Here is a 20104-nt window from a genome sequence, read left to right on the forward strand (position 1 = left end):
CACCATAAACAAAATTGATAGGTACAAATCACCGTTGGTGTGAATATTTCATCATAACAAAAAAAGTGAAGTAAATTAAGTGTGTGAAAATGGTAAAGTTTTGATAAAAATTTGAAGGGTATAAAAATTTGTTTTAATAGGTTAAAATGAGACATAAAACCATCACAAAAACGATACATTTACCTTATTATTGTTTTTAGAGAATGGAAAATGACCTCCCAATTTCCCAAATATATAACCATGTTTTGGGAAGAAAAAAATTTATTGGAGAAGGTCGAATATTTATACACTCGTAACAAGTCCACTTCAATATTCTAAAATTTCTTGTATTCGAGTTCGTCTTTTTACCCTAAAAATAAAGTATATATTATATTATGTTGATGTTAATATTATCTTTAGTTTATGTAAGACCAAACGGTTGACGTTTTATCAAAAATTATAGTTGGTGGTGACAGTGCAACTCTAATATTTTAAACTATACAATAACTCAAACAACACGTTTCAATTGTTCTACCAAGCAAAAAGAATTACTGCACTCCAACAATCTATATCTCAGTAATTATAGTTTTTGCAATCAATGAGAATCAGATATGTGATATTGACTCTGATATCAATTGTATGACCGAACGTTTTTCGTTTTATCAAAAGATATAGTTGGTGGTAACGATGCAACTCTAATATTTTAAACTATAAATTAACTCAAACACCACGTTTCGATTTATCCGTTAAACAAAGACAATTATTACAGGGCTGGTCGAACAAATTTTTTGTGATAAGATGGATAGTTGAGAATCAAATCTTATAAGTTCTATGTTCTTTATTTTATCTCACTTGAGAACCTAATACCACTTTCTTCAAACGTGCCCTCAATCTAACCATCTCAGCCACACATCTATCTCCCGTTTGCTTCAAATCAAATGGAATTAAACGTTATAAAGTTTTATACATCATCCCAAATTTGGTAACATAAATCATGCAAAACATGTAGGGATTCTAATGGAAAAATTCAAGGGTTTTGCTAGTACTTCACCCTAAAAAGAAAGGGATATAAATTTCATTTAAATTTAATACTTTAATCGGTAAACAATTTTTTTGGCTTAATCTTTCCATATATGAATTGCTTGCATTAAAGAATTAATTAGTTGACTAAGGGAGAAAATTACATATCTGCAATTTATAAGCTAGCTTGCCCTCAACATATGGCACGTTAGTCACAATTACTAATTATATTAACAAAATTATTTTGAAATTCGCATATTTATATTAATAATAATATTCTGATCTAATAGAAATGATAACTAAAAAAATCCTGATAACAATAATAAAAATAATGATAATTATACGATAATGCCTCAGTTTTTAATTGGAATGATTTTTTTTTTCAAAAAAAATAAATTGGAATGGTTTATGACATAACTAAGAAATTAAAACAGGACACTTTAAAGAAATAACATTTAGAGAAGTACTCAAAGTGTGTTGTATACTTGTATGTGAAAAATTGTATTAAAAAAATACATTTCATGTGTCTGGTTGGATAAAAGATTTGTCTAAAAAAATTAATATGCAAGATAGTATAATAGGAGTTTTTTTTTTAAATCATTTAATAATTATTTTTTGTACCCATATATATTTTTCAACAGCCTGCAACTGACAAAAAAAGTTCACACAAATACTCTGACGAGAATTTTTCACCCGTCAATTCTGTGAGAGTGATATCGGATCCGATTTAATTCATGAAAAAAAATAAATTTTATGCTAAAAGTATTATTTTTAATTTTAAATATGGATCAGATTAACTTGTTTCACAAAAATAGATATGTGAAACGATCACATGAAACTTGCTCAAAAGTTTAATAATGTACTAGTTCACTAAAAGTTAAATTTACCCCACCATAATTTTAGAAACATAAAATTCTGGCAATGGATCAATTTTTTCGTGATTTGATAATAATATCAATTAAATATTGTATTTGATAAACGAACCACAAATTTGGGCCTGCGGTGTGTCACACTGTTTTGTGAATGCTCGGCCTAGTTTAAAATGGTTGAATATTAGGGAAGCCCAACCTTGTGGCCAAGCCCAGTGTTCTTATTTATATATTCAACAATCTTTGAACCGAGCAGAGACGCTCCCGCCGGTGGCCTTTTTTCAAGCAACGGAAGCGGTTGGCGGCGGTTCAGAAACTGGTCTCTGTGTTTATATTTTAGGTTGTCGCAGGCTTCGGTGATCAGCGTCGGTGTTTTTATAGGCAAAGCGGCTGCCGCTATTCAGCCTTCCCACATAAGCGAATATGAAGAGTAATTTTAAAAAAAGCGCCGCTCTAAAACGCCACACCGGCCGGTTGCCGAAAGGCGATAAAGTTAAAAAATTTGACGTGAAGAGAAGCGGTGAGTGCTTACACATTTATACTGGCAGGTGTCGAATGTCTTATGTGTTTTGTATGAATAGTAGTTGGATGAGAAAATTACTTTAATCGAAAGCAATTGTGAAACTAGGGTTTAAGAGACCCCATAAAGCAGGCGTTTTTGTTGAGAGAAAAATATGTGGAAAAGAAAAGTAGCACCGACGAGGACAGGGTCGAATCAGGCAAGTTTATTGACGTTGAATGTGATTATTTTTCAAACGTAAATGCAGTATCTTGATTTTTGTCGTGTGTTTCTATGTTGAGTAGGATCATTATGTCTATTATCTTTCTTGAATGTAGGGGAGTTCTATGAAAAGCCCATGAATGGTGCCTCTTCCGAGGAGGAAGCAGAAGTTGTACATAGAGAGTCAACTACTTATGACGATTTGTTGAAGAGACTGGGGTCTCGAAATGAATCTGTGGCAAATGCTTTCAGAAGAAGGTGGTTCACTTAATACGTCGCAAATTTTTAGTTTTGGGCAGTCTTATGTAGGTTATGTACTGTATGTTAATCAATTGGTTTGATTGTAGGTTCTGTTTGTGAATTTGGATTTTCTCTTAGAGATTTGGGCTTCATAATGGAGCGTGTGGACTGAAAATCTAATTACATAAGAATATAAATGGCATTTTCTTTCTGTTGCTTCATGGAGTTTATATTTCTCAAAATTGCATGACAAGGACCAAAAGCTAAATAGTTAAAAAAGCAATTATGATTGGTTTGATTGGATGCTTTTATGCATTGCTAGGCAAAGAGAAGAACACGGGGAAAGTGAGACAGATGAAGAAGCTGGCAGTGATCCTGATTCTCAGAGTGATGCTGTTGAGAATGATGATGATCTGGAATCTCTGAGTGAGGCTGATGAAAGGGATGATGGTAAGGACAATTCTAACTTTTATAAAACTGTCTAGACATTTTCAAGGATTATTTTCTAAAGAATTGAAAAAAACAATTTTTTGGATTATGGGCATATCAGTTTATTTACAATATAAAATAATCTTGACTAATTAGTTCATATAGGCTGCTCCCTCTTCGACGGCCTTCTTGATAACTTGTTATGGACAAGGACCTAATATGCAATTAAGCCTAGTAGATATGCTATCCCCTACAAAAGTTACTATTTTTTTTTATTTATCAACACTTTTAGCGTTGAGAGAAACTCTCGATTCCTACTATCTTCTACGGAACACCAAAAGGACTTTCTATAGAAGTTGGAAAGGCATTAGCTATTCTTTGGACAACACAATCCTAGGTTAGTATAAATACATGCGTCTGTTGGACTAATCTTTATTCATCTCTTGAATCTAGGAGATAATAATGAGTCCCCTAGGAGCCATACTATTGCAAATGCCCCAAAAGGAACTGGAATTTACAGCAGTATGAAACTGAGGGAAGACATGGAACAAGATGATTCGGATGCACTGTTTGATTCGGATGAAGAATCTGACTCGGTATTGAATGATCAACCCCTTTCAGAAGCATGCATGACGACAAGGTTTTCTGAAGTTTATTTTTATGCTGCTCTTTGAATGATTAAATGGTCATCATGAAATGGTGCCACTGGTGTATCCCTGGGTAGAGGGAACCTAATGCGTAATGATTATGCATGTTTGACCTTTGAGATTCTGTCTTTGTCAAATATTTGCATTAGATCTCTTTCAGGCTGTTTTGTAGAACCATTGAGGCTCGAGCCAAGTGGGAAATTGATAATTGTAAATCATTCTTATATTAATTTATTTAACTAATCCTTTATGAAGCCATAAAAAATGGAGTTCAGTTGATGCCTGCTTGTACTGAGACTTTTCCTTCATGCAGAGACTGAATATTGTTTAATGCTTTCTTTATTTTGAAGGCAATTTGTTCTTCGATTTAAGGCTTTTTGAAAGGAATCAACTTTCATTCACCCTAAAAATTAACTATGTCTCACCATCAGTATTTCGTCCTGGGTAAATTTATGGGTAGCTGTTCTTTGACAATCCTTTAGCATTTTGTCAGCTCTACCTTGCACGAGCCTGCACCTGATCTCGTGTTGAAATCCAGTGCTTAAGAAACATGAATATGTTTAGTGTTTTAGGTTACAGAATATACGCTGTACTTGATAGAAGCTTTTTGTTTCGTGATATTGTCACCAATTCTTTTTTAAGAATCCCAAGGACGTTCTCCGTTAAATCTCATTGATGTTTTCCCATATATTCATATTGGCACACTATTTTCCATGTAATTCAATTTTGAAATTATTAACTTGTAGTTTTTACCTGTAGTACTTTTGACAGTCATATAAACTACAAATTATCATCAAGAGAGGTTGACGAATTGTTAAAAACAAAATGGAGCTACACATGGAAGATGCCTGCTCTCACCATGAAAAATTGCAATTGGAGAGGAACAGGAGAGTGTTGTATCAAGGTTGCTTCTTGTATCATTTTCTCTTGTATCTTTGCATTGGGATTTGACTATTGTTATTCAAGTTTCACCATTATCACTTCTTTTGAATTCTATAGTTGTTTGGTTATAGTTTATTTCCATCACCTTGCGTAGGGTAGATTTAAAAATAGTAAATTCTGTTTAAAATGTCTTTTATATATTTAGGATTTTAAAAGGCATACGAACTGGTCATTTGGTATTTATGACGCCACCATACACTGGTAAAAAGGGTAGTGCACCTGAAAAAAGAATAAGAGACGCTCAACTTAAAACAAGATTATTTTGATTCATCACTAAACATTTACTGGAGCTAAATGCAGTTGTTTCACATATTTCCCATATCTGTCTAAATTGTATGTGGTTGATCAAATTCGGCTCCTGAATAACAGATTGTAACTACTGTCACTTCTTTTATTTTGAATAAATTATCTGAGTGATATTATTTTGGTTCAATTTTCGCTCAGACAATGGCCATAATGGTTTAATTTATTGGTAATTTTTCAAAAAAGGATTAAGACTGATCTGAATCGTGTATTTTGACAATATGCTTATAGGATTTGGACATGACTTCTTCTTATAGCCTCAAGACAAAACTATACAAGAATTGGATGGAAATTTTCAAGGCTTCTGGAAGCAGTGAATTTCATCAGTCTAAGCAGAAAATGTTTTTCTCTTTATGTGAGTACATCAATCAACTTGTCATTGATCCCATATTTTAACTTTTTGTATGATTACCATATCTTGCTTTCAGTAATTTTCTATTTTCTATGCAAATGATTACAAGGAGATAATAATTACTTTTCTTTTCATTATTTCTCTTGGTTTTTATTATAATTCTTTTCCGGCTACATCATGGGTAGATTGCTGCAGATTTACCCAGTGTTTTGAACTATGCTTACTCCCTCAAGTTTAAAAATGAAAATAAAAATCTGATCATCCTCTAGTTATATTCCGTTAGGCTGCAGTTGAAACTGTCTATGCCATTCACTTCACTTTCGGAGAAACTTCCGAGAAACATTTCTGAAACAGTACTATCCGGCAGAGGTCAGATTGCAGAAGTTAAGTGACTTTGAAAATCTTACTCAAGCTCCAGACATGTCAGTAATGGAGTACACGTCTCAGTTTAATGCCCTTGGATCTTATGCTCCGGCCATTATGGCGGACGAAGTTTTGAAGCTGCACCGCTTCAAGAGAGGATTAAACAGTAGAATCCAGTCAGCCTTAGCAGTTTATCAGCCCGCCAATTTTGCAGATCTTATGGGCGCAGCTATCCGAGTTGAAACCGACATCCGCCGCAGGGAGCGAGAGAATAAGAACAAGCGACCCCATGCCGGTCAGTCTTCTCAGGGCGGTCAGAAGTTCAGAAAGCCAAACCAATCAGGCGGACCTTCCTCAGGGCAAACCTCAGCGGCCAACCATCAAGGACCCAAGCCATGCCCGAAGTGCGGTTTCAGACACCCCGGGGAATGTCGAAGAGCCAGTGGTGCGTGCTTCGGATGTGGGAAAGCAGGGCACAGGATCGCAGATTGTCCTACGGCCGCCAACCAAGCAGCTGGGCCCAACAAGGGAACTGGGCCGAATGTGGGAGCTAACCCCAACAAACCAAAGGAGAATAAGCCTAATGCCAGGGTGTTCGCTATGAACCAAGAAGAGGCAGACGACGCCAATGAAGTCGTATCAGGTACCATCTTACTTCAAAAAGTACCTGCTTATGCATTGTTTGACTGTGGTGCTACACACTCTTTTGTGTCTAAAATGTTTGCTAAGAAAGTAGGATTTAAGCCCGAATCTCTAACTGAACCTTTTCGGATAGCCACACCTACGAGTAAGACCATAGAAACTCATAAAATTCACAAGGATTGTAAGATCGGTATCGCTAATCAGACTTTCAGTGCCGACTTGATACAATTGGTTATGGTCGATTTTGACATCATTCTAGGGATGGACCGGTTAGCCAAAAACCATGCAATAGTGGACTGTAAAGGGAAAAGAGTTAAGCTCCGAACCCCAAATCAGGCAGAGATCGTGTATCATGGTAAATCCAAGGAACGAAAATCACTCCTTTCCGCTTCCCAGGCATGGAAGGCCATGAAATCCGGAGAAGACATCTACCTAGCAATGATCAACGAAGTGCAAAGAGAAGTCGAAATGAGGATAGAAGACATCCCAATAGTATGTGAGTTCCCGGATGTTTTCCCAGAAGAACTCCCAGGGACAGTTCCGGACCGCGAAGTTGAGTTCGAAATTAATCTGGTTCCTGGTGCAGCACCAATCTCTAAAGCACCTTACAAGATGGCGCCAGCTGAACTCAAGGAGCTAAAAGAGCAACTCCAAGAATTGCTGGACAAAAAGCAAATTCGACCTAGTGTGTCCCCATGGGGAGCTCCAGTACTCTTCGTAAAGAAGAAAGACAGTAGTATGAGATTGTGCATCGATTACAGAGAATTGAACAAGATCACAATCAAGAACAGGTACCCTCTACCTCGGATAGACGATCTGTTTGATCAGCTTAAAGGAGCCGCCATCTTTTCTAAATTGGATCTGAGGACTGGATACCACCAACTGAAGGTCAAGGCTGAAGATATCTCCAAAACAGCTTTTCGGACAAGATATGGGCATTATGAGTTCACAGTGATGCCTTTTGGGTTGACTAATGTGCCTGCAGCCTTTATGGACCTAATGAACAGAGTGTTCAAACCATTTCTGGACCGGTTCGTAGTGGTATTTATTGATGACATCCTCATTTATTCTCCCAACGAGGAAGAACATGAAGAGCACCTCCGCCTTGCACTACAGACACTGAGGGAGAAAGAGCTATATGCTAAGTTTAAGAAATGTGAGTTCTGGCTTAAGAGTGTATCCTTTTTAGGACATGTGATCTCGGAAGCAGGAGTATCAGTGGATCCCAAGAAAGTTGAGGCAATTACAGAGTGGCCAAAACCTAAGAAGGCCACAGACATCAGGAGCTTTCTTGGACTGGCAGGTTATTACAGGAAGTTCGTCGAAGGTTTTTCTTCCATAGCTATACCACTGACTAAGTTCACTCAGAAGAATTTCAAGTTCATCTGGGACGAAGGTTGCGAGAAAAGTTTTCAGACATTGAAAGAAAAACTTGCATCCACGCCAGTGCTAATCTTACCTACTGAAGATAAGGAATTCACCATCTACAGTGACGCATCTAAGGAAGGTCTGGGATGCGTACTCATGCAAGAGGGAAGAGTGATTGCCTATGCGTCAAGGCAGTTGAAACCGCACGAAAAGAACTACCCTACGCATGATCTTGAGTTAGCAGCAGTTGTCTTTGCCTTAAAAATCTGGAGGCACTATCTCTATGGTGCCAAGTGCGAAATTTTCACAGATCACCAGAGTCTCAAGTACTTGTTCACCCAAAAAGAACTAAACATGAGGCAAAGGCGATGGATCGAACTATTGAAGGATTACGACTTGACTATAAGTTACCATCCAGGTAAAGCGAACAAAGTGGTCGATGCTCTGCGTCGGAAAAATGGAGGCAAGATCACTCTAGCTTCACTCTCCGCCCAGCCATGTCTGCAGGAGACCGTCAAGTTAAATCAGGACTGAGACCCCGAGCTAAAGAAACTTAAGGAACAAGTCAAAAACGGGAAGTCTCAAGATCTACAAATTGATGACAAGGGAGTCGTTTGGATGAATGGACGACTGTGCGTACCGAACAACGATAACCTTCGCCAAGAAATACTATCAGAAGCACACAAGTCCAAGTTTTTAGCCCATCCAGGCAGTACAAAAATGTACAGAGACCTTAAGAGGAATTTTTGGTGGAACGGAATGAAAAGAGATGTGGCAGTATTCGTCTCTAAGTGTCAGGTTTGTCAACAGGTCAAAGCAGAGCATCAGCGACCCGGAGGATTATGGCAACCGTTGGAGATACCTGAGTGGAAGTGGGACCATATCTCCATGGACTTTGTGGTAGGATTGCCAAAGTCAAGGCAAGGTCAGGACGGAATATGGGTAATTGTAGATAGACTTACAAAATCTGCACACTTCCTACCCGTCCGTATGAACTACAATCTGGGCAAATTAGCTACACTGTACATGGACAGACTTCATGGAGTACCAGTGAGCATCATGTCTGACAGAGACCCAAGGTTCGTCTCGCGCTTTTGGAAGAGCTTTCAAGAGGCCATGGGAACGAAAGTAACCCTAAGTACGACCTATCATCCTCAAACCGATGGACAAACGGAGAGAACCATCCAAACTCTGGAAGATATGCTGCGAGCATGCACTCTTGAATTCAGTAGCAATTGGAGCACTCATCTACCTTTAATTGAGTTTGCTTACAACAACAACTATCACAGCAGCATCGGAATGGCCCCATACGAAGCTCTTTATGGAAGGAAATGTCGATCACCACTTTATTGGGATGAAGTGGGAGAAAAAGCAGTAGTAGGACCCGAGCTCGTACAGATAACAGTAGACAAGGTTACAGTAGTCCGAGAGAAACTCAAGGCAGCTCAAGACCGACAAAAGAGTTGGGCAGATCTGAAAAGAAGGCCAGTGGAATTCAACGTTGGCGAGAAGGCCTACGTGAAAGTGTCGCCTATGAAAGGAGTTGTCCGATTCAGTAAAGCCGGGAAGCTAAACCCCCGTTATGTAGGACCCTTTGAAATTTTGGAAAAAGTAGGCACACTGGCATACAGATTGGCGCTGCCGCCAAACATGTCTAGAATTCATAATGTTTTCCACGTGTCCCAACTACGGAAATACATCTCGGATCCAAGCCACGTGTTGGAAGTAGAACCGCTCATAATCGAAAGTAACTTGGGAGAAGAGCTGAAGTACGAAGAAGTTCCCATTAGAGTCGTGGACACCAAAGACCAAGTACTAAGGCGACGAATCATTCCCTACGTCAAGGTGCAATGGTCTAACCACACTGAAAGAGAAGCCACATGGGAGCTGGAAGAAAGGATGAGGAACCAATACCCTTACCTCTTCATAGAACTAGTCAACCCAAGTTTCGATGACGAAACTTCCCATAAGGAGGGAGGGATGTAAAATCCAGGATTTTAGATTTTATCATGATAATATTTTGTACCAAGATTTGAGAGATTTTCGGAATTTGTGATGTGGCATTTTTTTGGAACTCAAGAATTTAAATAATATCCTGTATATTTTTTTCGGAATTTGAGATATGCAGAATTTTACCAGATATAGATCTAAGATTTGATATACCTGGATAAAGATTTAAGCAAGAAGATAACCCAATCTTGGAACTAAAAATCTTGAGGATTTTATCATGGGATTTTCGAAAATAATATTGAAAGAATATCAGGGAATTTTCGAAAATCATAGATAAAGGGAAAAATTTACACGATAAATGCAGCTTGGGAAAGATTTAACTACCAGGATTTTAGGAAAATAATCAAAATCTTATTTGGGAAAAATACTACTAAATTTCGGGTTTAAGTCAGCAAATTTGTGGGATTTAAGAAATATAATTTTTATTATTTTAGGAAATAAAAAGTCTACCGAATATTGGGAATTAGACACAAAAGTTGAAACTTTGCAGGCTGGGCAAAGCATAAATTTCGAAATTTATCCTTGGGATACATACATGAATTTCGAAATTTAGGTCTAGGATAAAGAATAAAATTTAGATTTGATCACGATTTTGGATGGAGATTTGATTCAAGTTTAAACGCGCGGATGACATCTATCGAGATAGCAGCCAACCCCTATAAATAGGAGGGCCTATAACTCGAAAATTCACATCATTTTCTACTCCAGTTTTTCGAGTTTCTCTCCTAGTTTTCTTAGGATTTTCGAGAGCTTGCTCTCTCAGTGTGCGAAGAAGCGAAGCGCTGCTGCAGTCCAACCCCGAAGCTAGGGTTCGAAATTCCAGTGCAGGAATTCCCTCTATTCACGTTTCCTACGATATCTAAGGTAAGTGGGCTTGTTTTAAATGTGTAATTTCGGTGTATGCATTTTCGTATTTTCGAAATTTCGGTCGAGTACAATTATTCTTCTACCCCTTCTGGCTACGATTTGTGCATGAGTTTTATGTTGACACTGTGAGGATTCAACTTGATATGGGAAGGAATCCCAACTATGATATGACCCTCATACGGTGGGGATATAACCGATTCGGCCTCGCCCCCTTAGAGGAATAAAAATTAGGGACTGACGTCAGTAAACCATTGAAAGTAGAGGAATCTCAGTGTCAGGTCAAGGATACGAATGTGGTATGAGTCAATTTATGCATGGTGTGTGTGTGTACGTATTTCGAATTTTATATGCATGTTGTTGTGTACTCGAACGGCCCCCACTTGCTGAGTATTTCCCAAAATACTCACCCCTTACAACCTTCCCAGATAAATCCGAAGATAAAACAGAAGAACAGGTTGAGGGAGAAGAGTCGGATCAATTTTGGGGCTGGGTGAAATTATTTAAATTTCGAGAATTTTGCTGCAAGGATTTAAGAATTTTAGTAGGTTTATTTTAATTGTAAACGCTTCCGCAATTTATTCAATTTATTCAGTTGTAAAGACAATGGTTGTTTTTGCGAATTTATGAAATAAACTGGTTTCGGTTTATACTGTGCTACGAGGCTGGTTGTTTTTCGATTGTGTGATTGATGAACAACGCCGGTGTCAAATCCCGAGTTTCGGGGCGTGACATTTAAGTGGTATCATGCCATTCACTTCACTTTCGGAGAAAGTATTCATGTGGTGTTGCTACTTGTGATGGTTTTTCTTCCCTTGTCTTATTTGTGGGATGACTTTGAGAGTGGAGAATAGCATTAGTGGGCTGGGAAATTTCCAGTTAAGACTTCTCTGCATAGATAGCTTCTGTCTGTAACTAACTTATTTATGGTGTTATTTGCTTTATCTAGGCAATAGCTATTGTGATATAATGCACCACAACAAGAAGCCCTTTTATCTCAAAGGTTTGGAGGAAGATTCAAATATCATGGATGGTTACCTCATTCACTCTGTATGTACACAAACCAAATTTTTCCAGGTTTTCTTGAACATGCTTACATTTTTGTCAATCTCGGTTTCAGTATGGGTAATCCTTTTGTTACAAGAGTCTTCATTTTGTCTTTGTGTGTTCTCTCTTTTACATGGTTTGCCGATGTCCTTCCTTCATTTGCTCATTTACCAATGGTTCACTGATAAGTGAAGTTATCATGTTATGCAGTTGAATCATGTCCTTAGAAGTAGAGATCTTATGTCGAAAAATGATAGAAAATTGGCTAAGAATCAAGAAAACGTGGAGGGAAAAGACCTTAATGCTGAAGCTTACCTCGATCGTGGGTTTACACGTCCAAAGGTATTTCCTGGTTTTTCTCTTTTTTTTTTGTCAAGTTTAAATCAAGTAAACATTTAGTCTTACCAATTACCCCGAAAGCCTTTGTAAAAAAAAACATTCCACTTAGGCATGCGGTGTTCGTGTCTATGTCCTCTTTGACTCCCCATACATCTTATGTATAGATTCTTTTGTTTATTGATTCAATGTGATCACACACTTTGTTGGAAATTCAGGTTTTGATCCTTTTGCCCCTAGCAGGGATTGCACGACGCGTGATCAAGAAGTTGATCCAGTTGACTCCACCTAAGCTTAAGGTATTCATATTTTACTTGCATTATGTCACGAGGAATTGAGGGATACATGATATGTAACTCCCAAGTCAATTGTTGCTGTTATCAGAAAGAGAACATGTTTATTTTGCTGCTAAATAACCACCTCGACGAATGTAGGGAGATGGAGACTTTTGTATTTTGCTAGAGCTAAGTTACCATCCCCATAGTTTAAATTTAAATATGAAAAGCATCCTTATCACTTGGGGCTTGAGAATGTATTAGCATTTATCTTTGTTCCTTGTTTGTCACATTTCAAAATTGAGATACATACACTCTAAAAAATATCCAACTTTTGATTTTTCTACATATTAGAATAATACCCAATATAAAATTAAAAGGGTTTTGAGCTCTTGAAAATTGGTTTCTTAACAGTTTTAAGGCAGTCTAAACATCTTCTATGTCATGTACTTGATGCATCTGGAGGAATTAGATCAGCACCAAATTATGATTCAGTATTTAAATGTGGTCGCTTTAGTTTACTTTGTAATGGTGCCTTTTTGTATCAGACTTCTGTTTTTGGCAGTCTTTGACTGATCATGAGTTTATTTGCTGCTTATGCTTTATGATCAATTTCATATATAATATCTCATGCTATTGGGCTGAAGTTTAGATACATATTCTGTAATTTATTTATTTTTTTGAAATTGATACATATGCTTTTTATTTGTTGTACTAGATATTCCCCATTTTTATACTTGGTAGAATTATGTGACACTTCTCGCTGAGATATCAGTTTGATGATAATTCAGATTTCAATGATATAGTTTTATGCAAATAATTTAGTAAGTTTTGGTTCTTTGTTATTATCAGGATAAGGTCGAAAACATTCAGCGCTTTTATGAGGAGTTTGGTTCCGGAATAACCAAGGACAAGGATGATCAGAATGACTCAGAAAATACAAAAACCAAAATGTCCACAAAACCTTCTGATTTCGAAGCCTTGCTTGGTAGAGATAATAACAACGATCACTTTATGATAGGTGTTAAGTTTACCAAAAGGTAGGAGTCTCACTTTTGACTACTCTCCGTATGGAAGCTGAATTATGTATCAGTTGCAAGAGCTTTATAGCAGTGCTGCTCTGTCTCTTTAACTTGTTGCATTGATAAGTTATGTTAGTTATATTACTCGTTTATGATGCATTTCTCAAATTACACTCTTCCCCCATTCAGTGGGATTGGCCGTAGTCATAAATAGAGCACTCCTGATGTAATTCCAGCCGTTGTTTTATAGTAAGCGTTGATAAAAAAAATTATCTTTCATTGATACAAATTTTTCTTACTGTTGATAGGCTCATGAGTTTTGATTTGAAAGTTGCCTATACATGAAGAGAGCAATTGATGCATTTGTGGCATACTTGCACCTCAGTACTTAACATTCTCCATTTGACTAATATTTGAAAATTGACCAACATTCATGTGAAAACAACTTATTTTTTTTGGCGTACCGAACAATATTCAGTAATACTTGTATGTCGCTACATTAACTACAATTTTATCCTATTTGTAGGGGTATAAAGCTGTATGGTGATTTCTATACTTCGGACATTCTTGTTGCTTCTCCTCTGGGCTTGATCACCGTAAGCCTTTCCCCATTTACACTTTATTAATAGATCATATAGAACTTATCTGATCTTACACCTTTGTCAAAGCTGCACCAGTTTAAAAATTGTAGTTTTGCATGTTTTGAGTTTTAAATGCTTTCTGGTTTTGGTTTTTGTAATTGCATAGGATGTAATTGACTTTGATTATTGAATTATTCTGCTGCAGAAAATTGGGGAGACTGAAGTCAACAAAGAAAAAGATGTTGATTATCTTTCTTCTATAGAGGTGGTGCTATCATTTCCAAACTATGTGTGACTGTAATATGGTCGTCAGAATGATTTAATGTCTATCTTTTGCTTATTGGTGGAGAATGTTTTTTATGTCACAGATCTTAATCATTGACCATGCAGATGTCATGTTAATGCAGGTGGGTGGACTATAATAGAAAGTCCCTTTGTGGTCTTTTTATCATGATGAATTGCACTGATGATTTTATTTTTTCTCTATGTATATCTTAAAATTTTCCAGAACTGGTCCCATGTGAAGGCTGTTGTCGAACAATTGAACCAATTACCATCAAAACAGCGTGGAACAGACATTATGCGCATAAGACCATGGTATGCTTTTGAGCTGCTCTTTTGTTTGGTCATTTGGAACTCTTGGTCTGCATTCTTTTATTTGTTTTGGGGAAATATAATCCTTCAGGTAATGGATATCTCTTCAGCGCTTCTTTTCTCTCATTGCAATGGTACAAACCTTGGTTATGCACCAGGAAAATGTTGGTTTCTTAATTGCATTTAAGCGCATGTATATTTTATCTACATAACAGAGGTGATAAAACAGTTATAGGGTGTGGATGAGACACTGGTTGCTATTTTTTTTATTCCTTATTAAGAGATTTCTTGGTGATTTTGTTGTTTTATTCCAATATGTGATTCTCAGGTATCTAGATGGGCAAGCACGCTTCTATCGGCAGACAATAATTTTGTCTTCTCATATAAACCCAGGTATTCAAGTTCATAAATATTAGTTTTATTGTTTCAGAACTGTTCGCTGACCGACATGGACACAGCCAGAAAAGTTTTAATACAATAGAATTCTTCAAGTTGCTCTATTAATTAGTTTCAATACAGCGGTAGTATTTTCTCTGATCTTGTCCTCGTCTATGCTTGGTGTACTTTTTCCTTCCTGTTACTCGCTTTATTGACATGCCTTATTAAAGGTGCTCGAGGGGATAATGTGATAGGATTTAAATATCTTAGAAAATTTCATACTTATGATCAAGTATAATGCCTTATTAAAGGTGCTCGAGGGGATAATGTGATAGGATTTAAATATCTTAGAAAATTTCATACTTATGATCAAGTATAACCTTACAAACTATTGAATAAGAACAAAAAAATTATTGATTAGTTTGTTAGCCGAAATGAATGGCTATTATCTTGCATTCACCGTGTATTTTATTATTTATATATTTAACATATTCTCACAAAAGCACCTTGCACCTGTAAACCACACCAAAATTGGAGCTTCACGGTCAAGGTTAGCTCTTCATCGATGGGCCGAACATTGGCTCATGTAAAGGTGCAAGGCTGAGCTAGGTACATCCTTGTAGAATTTCAACATCTACGGTTTAAATATAGTTTATTTTCAATGCAAATCTAGGTATATTAGTGTGCCACTTTATCTGTTGGCTTCTATATGATATTGCCTGAATGACCATTTTGTTCTACCTTCCTTACCTATCACTGTTACAGATTTTAATGCGCTGTTCCATCAGCATTGCTTCAACTACCAGGGAAAGGTACGCTCTTTACCTCTTGAAACATTTATGTTCTAATTCTTGATGCATGTATCTACATTTCTCTGGCATGAATTTGAAATTTGTGTCTGCACTGATAATATCTTGTTTGGAAAAGATATACACTATCTCTACCTGCATATCTTTTGTGTCCCAGGAGTGCTAGTTATCGTGATATCAAACATTTTTTTGTCCAAACTTGTTTTAACATTAGTTTCTTGTTACCTGTAGATCAACATTTTTATATAATAAGAATTTTCAATATGGCGAATGTTACAATCTAAAATTTGTAACCAAGCATTTGTTTGAAAAAATATCTTTTTAGGTGAAACTGGAGTGCAAGTATAGGGGTGTGCTTCCAAAAATATTAACTAAAGTTCAGCAGGTAAGTTTCTCCTACAGTCCTATGACATTGACGTTCTCAAATTGGCTTAAGAGTTTAATACTTCAGATGTGATAAGAACAAATAATACTCTTATTGTTCTGACTGAACTTGCCTACACTCCTTACGCCATTTAAACTTACCTAACGGCTTTATATTCTTGTATGTGTATACGTAAATGTAATTTTTCCAGATAAACATTTGATGTTAATCTAGTATTTTGGTTTGTGAGATTGGTTAGTGATTAAAGAGGCCCTGTTTACTACTTTGGACTCTTGTAATTTGTGATTTATTTATTTTTACAGATTTACGAACGTTTTGATACAGAATCTATTACAGGAGCTGATGATTCTCGTCTTGAATATTTTTCTAAAAAGGTTAGACACGTCATCTGTTTATTTCAGTTTTATGCGGTAGAATCACAAGCAATGTCCTTGCGTGACAAAACCAAATTTGATAGGATTCCCTGGCATTTAAGAAGCAGAATTTTACCATTACGGGATTAAAACCTTTCCAGAGTTGTTAAACTTGAAGTTCCATCATATCCTTAAGATTTATCAACACAGTATTAGCAAATTTGGCTTGAATCTAGCCATTCCTGTATATCTTACACTTTTTCCCCATTTGTGTTCAAATGTGATTGATGCAGTTTAGTAATTTTGCAGGTCTTCCCCAAAATAAAAGATTCTGTTCAGGTGATATGAGGCTTAGCAAGTTATTGGTCACGTGCTTTTGAAATTTACCAAAAAAGTGACTTTTGTGAATGTTTTTCGATGCAGCATGGAGTTATGATATTTGTTAGCTCTTACTTCGAATTTGTCCGACTCCGGAATTATTTAAAGTCACAAGCTGCATCCTTCTGCTTGTTTGGAGAGTAAGAAACTTTCGTTTTCTCTCCTTAAATTCCTTGTGACACATACTTGCAATCCGTGCATTCTTTTATTTGAGTGATTTACAGTTCTCCTTACAATTTACATGGGGACTTTCGTTGGAAATCACTTGAATTATTTTCTTCGATTTATATAGGTACATAAAGCCGAATGATATATCTCATGTACGGGGACAGTTTTTCAGAGGAGAGAAGAGAATCATGCTCTACACTGAGAGATCCCACTTCTACTACCGATATAAGGTAGTTCTCATTTGCCCGTTAATATGACTCTTTTTAGTTGATTTCCACCTTAGGTTTTTCTTCCACATTATCTGACTTGGAAATTTTAGGAAGTCTGTGCATATACCACTGACCTAGTGTGCCAGAATTAAATATTGAAATGAAAATCTTTAGATGTAGCCTCTTGAGCCACCTAGAAAACCAGATCTTCTAATATTACGAAGTTTTAGATCTAAAAATGAACTAGAAACCAGTATTAAATCTAAAAAGGGAGCTAGAAACCTGTCTGTATAAACCGAAGGTTTTGACACGTGTCATCTAGATATATATATCAAATCGCAACAGAACTGACAGTGCCTTCAGGGCTGATAATTGAGAATATTTCCATGCTCAGCACTTCAAAACATTAAGATGATACATATATTTTCTTGACATCATAAATTGTGCATGTTTTTTATAAATTCATGGATACTAGTATTTCGAACTTTGAAGTGAAGTGCAATGTCTCTTGTTTGTAAACTCCAGAATATTTACTAACATTTCTGCATTCGCATGCAACACAACAATGATTTTGTCGTCCATCGTGGTGGAACACTTGGATTTGGGATACCTGACTGGAGGATTATTAATCAGCCACTTGATTTACTGTCATTTCAGGCATTAGTTTTTTTTTACTGAGAATGACTTGTATACTTTTTTCCCCATCCTCGACAAGAATTCTGTCTCTGCCACATCGAACATGGGAGTCTCTCTCTCTTCATCTAAACACACTGCTGGAGGTCATGATGGTGTAGTTTTTTAGTTGAGGTTTCTTGAGTGATTTCGATTTGGTCGAATCTCGAAAGTGGCATTTGGCGTGTGAATTTTTTGGTCAACCTCTATTTTCCTATCCGTTTTCCTTTTCTTATCCCCAAGAGAACATTTTCCTCACTTTCCTTTCATTGTGTTTTTCCCATCAAGTAGATACGAGGCGTAAAGAATTTATTAATCTATTCCCTCCCGGAGAGGAAAGAGTTTTACCCCGAGGTGAAAAATGCTACAAAATTATTCGATATTTTCCATTATATTTACTTATGGTATTTACGTTGATGTTATATTGGCTTCTGCTGCAGATTGTTAATTTCCTCGAACCCTCAGCCGACATGACCTGCACCATCTTGTTTTCTCGTTTGGATTATCTACGGGTACAATTCTTGCTGTTTATCGCTGTTCCGAGATATTTTCTCAGTCAGTCCTTGTTCTTAGCATTCTACGATTCAATCTCTTTGTCGGCCTCTGTTGTCGATATAAAAAATGTTAAAACTTGGATCTTCCTTGTTTTTGTATCCTGAAAACATTCTTCTTGTTACTTATATGCCAGATAACATTATGCCTAGATCATATCTGCAATTGACTATTTATTATTACTTGTGCAAGGGCAAGTATTAGTACTGGTTTTCACCTATTTGTAGTCACCTAAAATCTAAAGATCCGGAAGATATTATAAAGAGTCACCAAGAGTTTAACTTGATTTTTTGCAACGCGTAGCTCGAGAGAGTTGTTGGTTCTACCGCGGCAAAGAGGATGGTCGACTCGGATAAAGGCGTGTTTGTTTTCGCATGAGCAAAGTTTCCATGTTTGACGCCAACAGATGGAAAGGGTTTTCGAACATGTAAAACAGACAGGAGTCTCAAGAAAACACTGGACGATGTATCCAATGGCGTATTTCACGCACAAAACAACGAGTTTTAAAGCCTTGAACCTGCAGAGTTTCAAGAAATATTTCTTCTGTCTCCTTATTTACCTGATAATTTGATGCTATTATAATTTTCACACGATTAATTTATACATTACTCGTTGTTCGTTATTATCCCTCTCCTGTTTGAAAATCTTGTTCAAATTTCATTATTTACCTCAATTCGATCATTTTAATCTAAGGAGTGACTAGAAAGGTTATCTACTTGTATCCGTGACATTTTTTTTGTCGCAAGTTTTTATCTCTCTGTCATTAATTTTTGGGTCAACTGTATATCTTTTAAGAACATTATGGAATAGAAATTCATTGAATTTTACTATTGTCGAGTTTCAGAATCAGGGTTTCTCTCGAAGAGAATACTGTAATTATGTATCGGAAGATGTTCTTCAACCAATTAGATTGATTTTGCTTTACATCAATTGTTTTTTTATATTTATATTTCATTCATGTACTTGTGAGTAATTCTAAAAATTTTACTATTTCTTCATTCAACCAGCTCTATTTGTCGGGATACAACAAATTTTAATTAAGAGAAAATTTTACAAAGTTTATGAGTTTTTAAAATTTGTTAACAAATTTTTTTTAAATAGCTTGTTAACTGTCAAAATAAATTGTTGTTTTATGGTTTATAAATTGTTTGAAAAAAAATAAGAACGACTTTCTAAAAGATCTGAGTTTAACATTTATTTTTCCAAAATATTCGTTGCATATTTTTTAAAATCTCCATTATGTTCTTCAAGAATTTTAACAATTTTTTTATCAAGTTTGTTTGAACAAATTAAAGATACTGTTAAATAATTATTTTTAATTTTCCCAAAAAAATTTCATCTTTCTAAATTATAAATATAAAATAGCTTTAGTTTTTTAATATAAATTAAAATTTTATTTTTTTCTCAACTAGCTCTATTGGTCTCAATACAACAAATCTTAACTAAATCAAGTATTTCAAAAAAATTTATTCTAAAAAAAATAAAATAAATTATTTAAAAAATAAATATATAATTTATATACATATAATATTCATATATTATATTATACACAAATATGCGTACACTTACACCAATATATATAAAGAATATGAAACG

At 36.0% G+C, this 20104-nt stretch overlaps 1 protein-coding gene across 2 annotated transcripts; it reads left to right on the top strand.

The window, feature by feature from the left end:
- Positions 1–2022: 2022 nt before the first annotated feature.
- LOC142545678 (protein NUCLEOLAR FACTOR 1) lies at positions 2023–19339 on the top strand. 2 transcript variants are annotated; one of them, XM_075653005.1, is made up of 25 exons: positions 2023–2388; positions 2497–2587; positions 2706–2847; positions 3152–3279; positions 3712–3898; positions 4677–4809; positions 5382–5505; positions 11699–11799; positions 12007–12138; positions 12351–12431; positions 13260–13447; positions 13956–14025; positions 14216–14275; positions 14379–14417; positions 14519–14607; positions 14933–14997; positions 15748–15794; positions 16117–16176; positions 16479–16550; positions 16839–16868; positions 16953–17047; positions 17200–17305; positions 18248–18310; positions 18397–18468; positions 18812–19339. In XM_075653005.1, the coding sequence occupies exons 3-25, from the start codon at positions 2726–2728 to the stop codon at positions 18884–18886; spliced, it is 2139 nt and encodes a 712-aa protein (XP_075509120.1). In that variant the 5' UTR covers positions 2023–2388; positions 2497–2587; positions 2706–2725; the 3' UTR covers positions 18887–19339. The 2 variants fall into 2 exon arrangements, with proteins under 2 accessions (XP_075509120.1, XP_075509119.1); XM_075653004.1 differs by having other exon boundaries at positions 2028–2388; positions 4665–4809.
- Positions 19340–20104: the final 765 nt, after the last annotated feature.

Source organism: Primulina tabacum, chromosome 5, assembly GCF_025594145.1.
Source record: "Primulina tabacum isolate GXHZ01 chromosome 5, ASM2559414v2, whole genome shotgun sequence".
Lineage (NCBI taxonomy): Eukaryota > Viridiplantae > Streptophyta > Magnoliopsida > Lamiales > Gesneriaceae > Primulina > Primulina tabacum.

What these genes read in the sequence shown, in the direction of transcription:
- LOC142545678 (XM_075653004.1), top strand. Translation starts at nt 2,726, where the DNA reads ATGAATGGTGCCTCTTCCGAGGAGGAAGCAGAAGTTGTACATAGAGAG. An exon ending in GCAAATGCTTTCAGAAGAAG is followed by an intron (nt 2,848 to 3,151) that starts GTGGTTCACTTA and finishes ATGCATTGCTAG; the next exon opens with GCAAAGAGAAGAACACGGGG. An exon ending in CAGGAGAGTGTTGTATCAAG is followed by an intron (nt 4,810 to 5,381) that starts GTTGCTTCTTGT and finishes ATATGCTTATAG; the next exon opens with GATTTGGACATGACTTCTTC.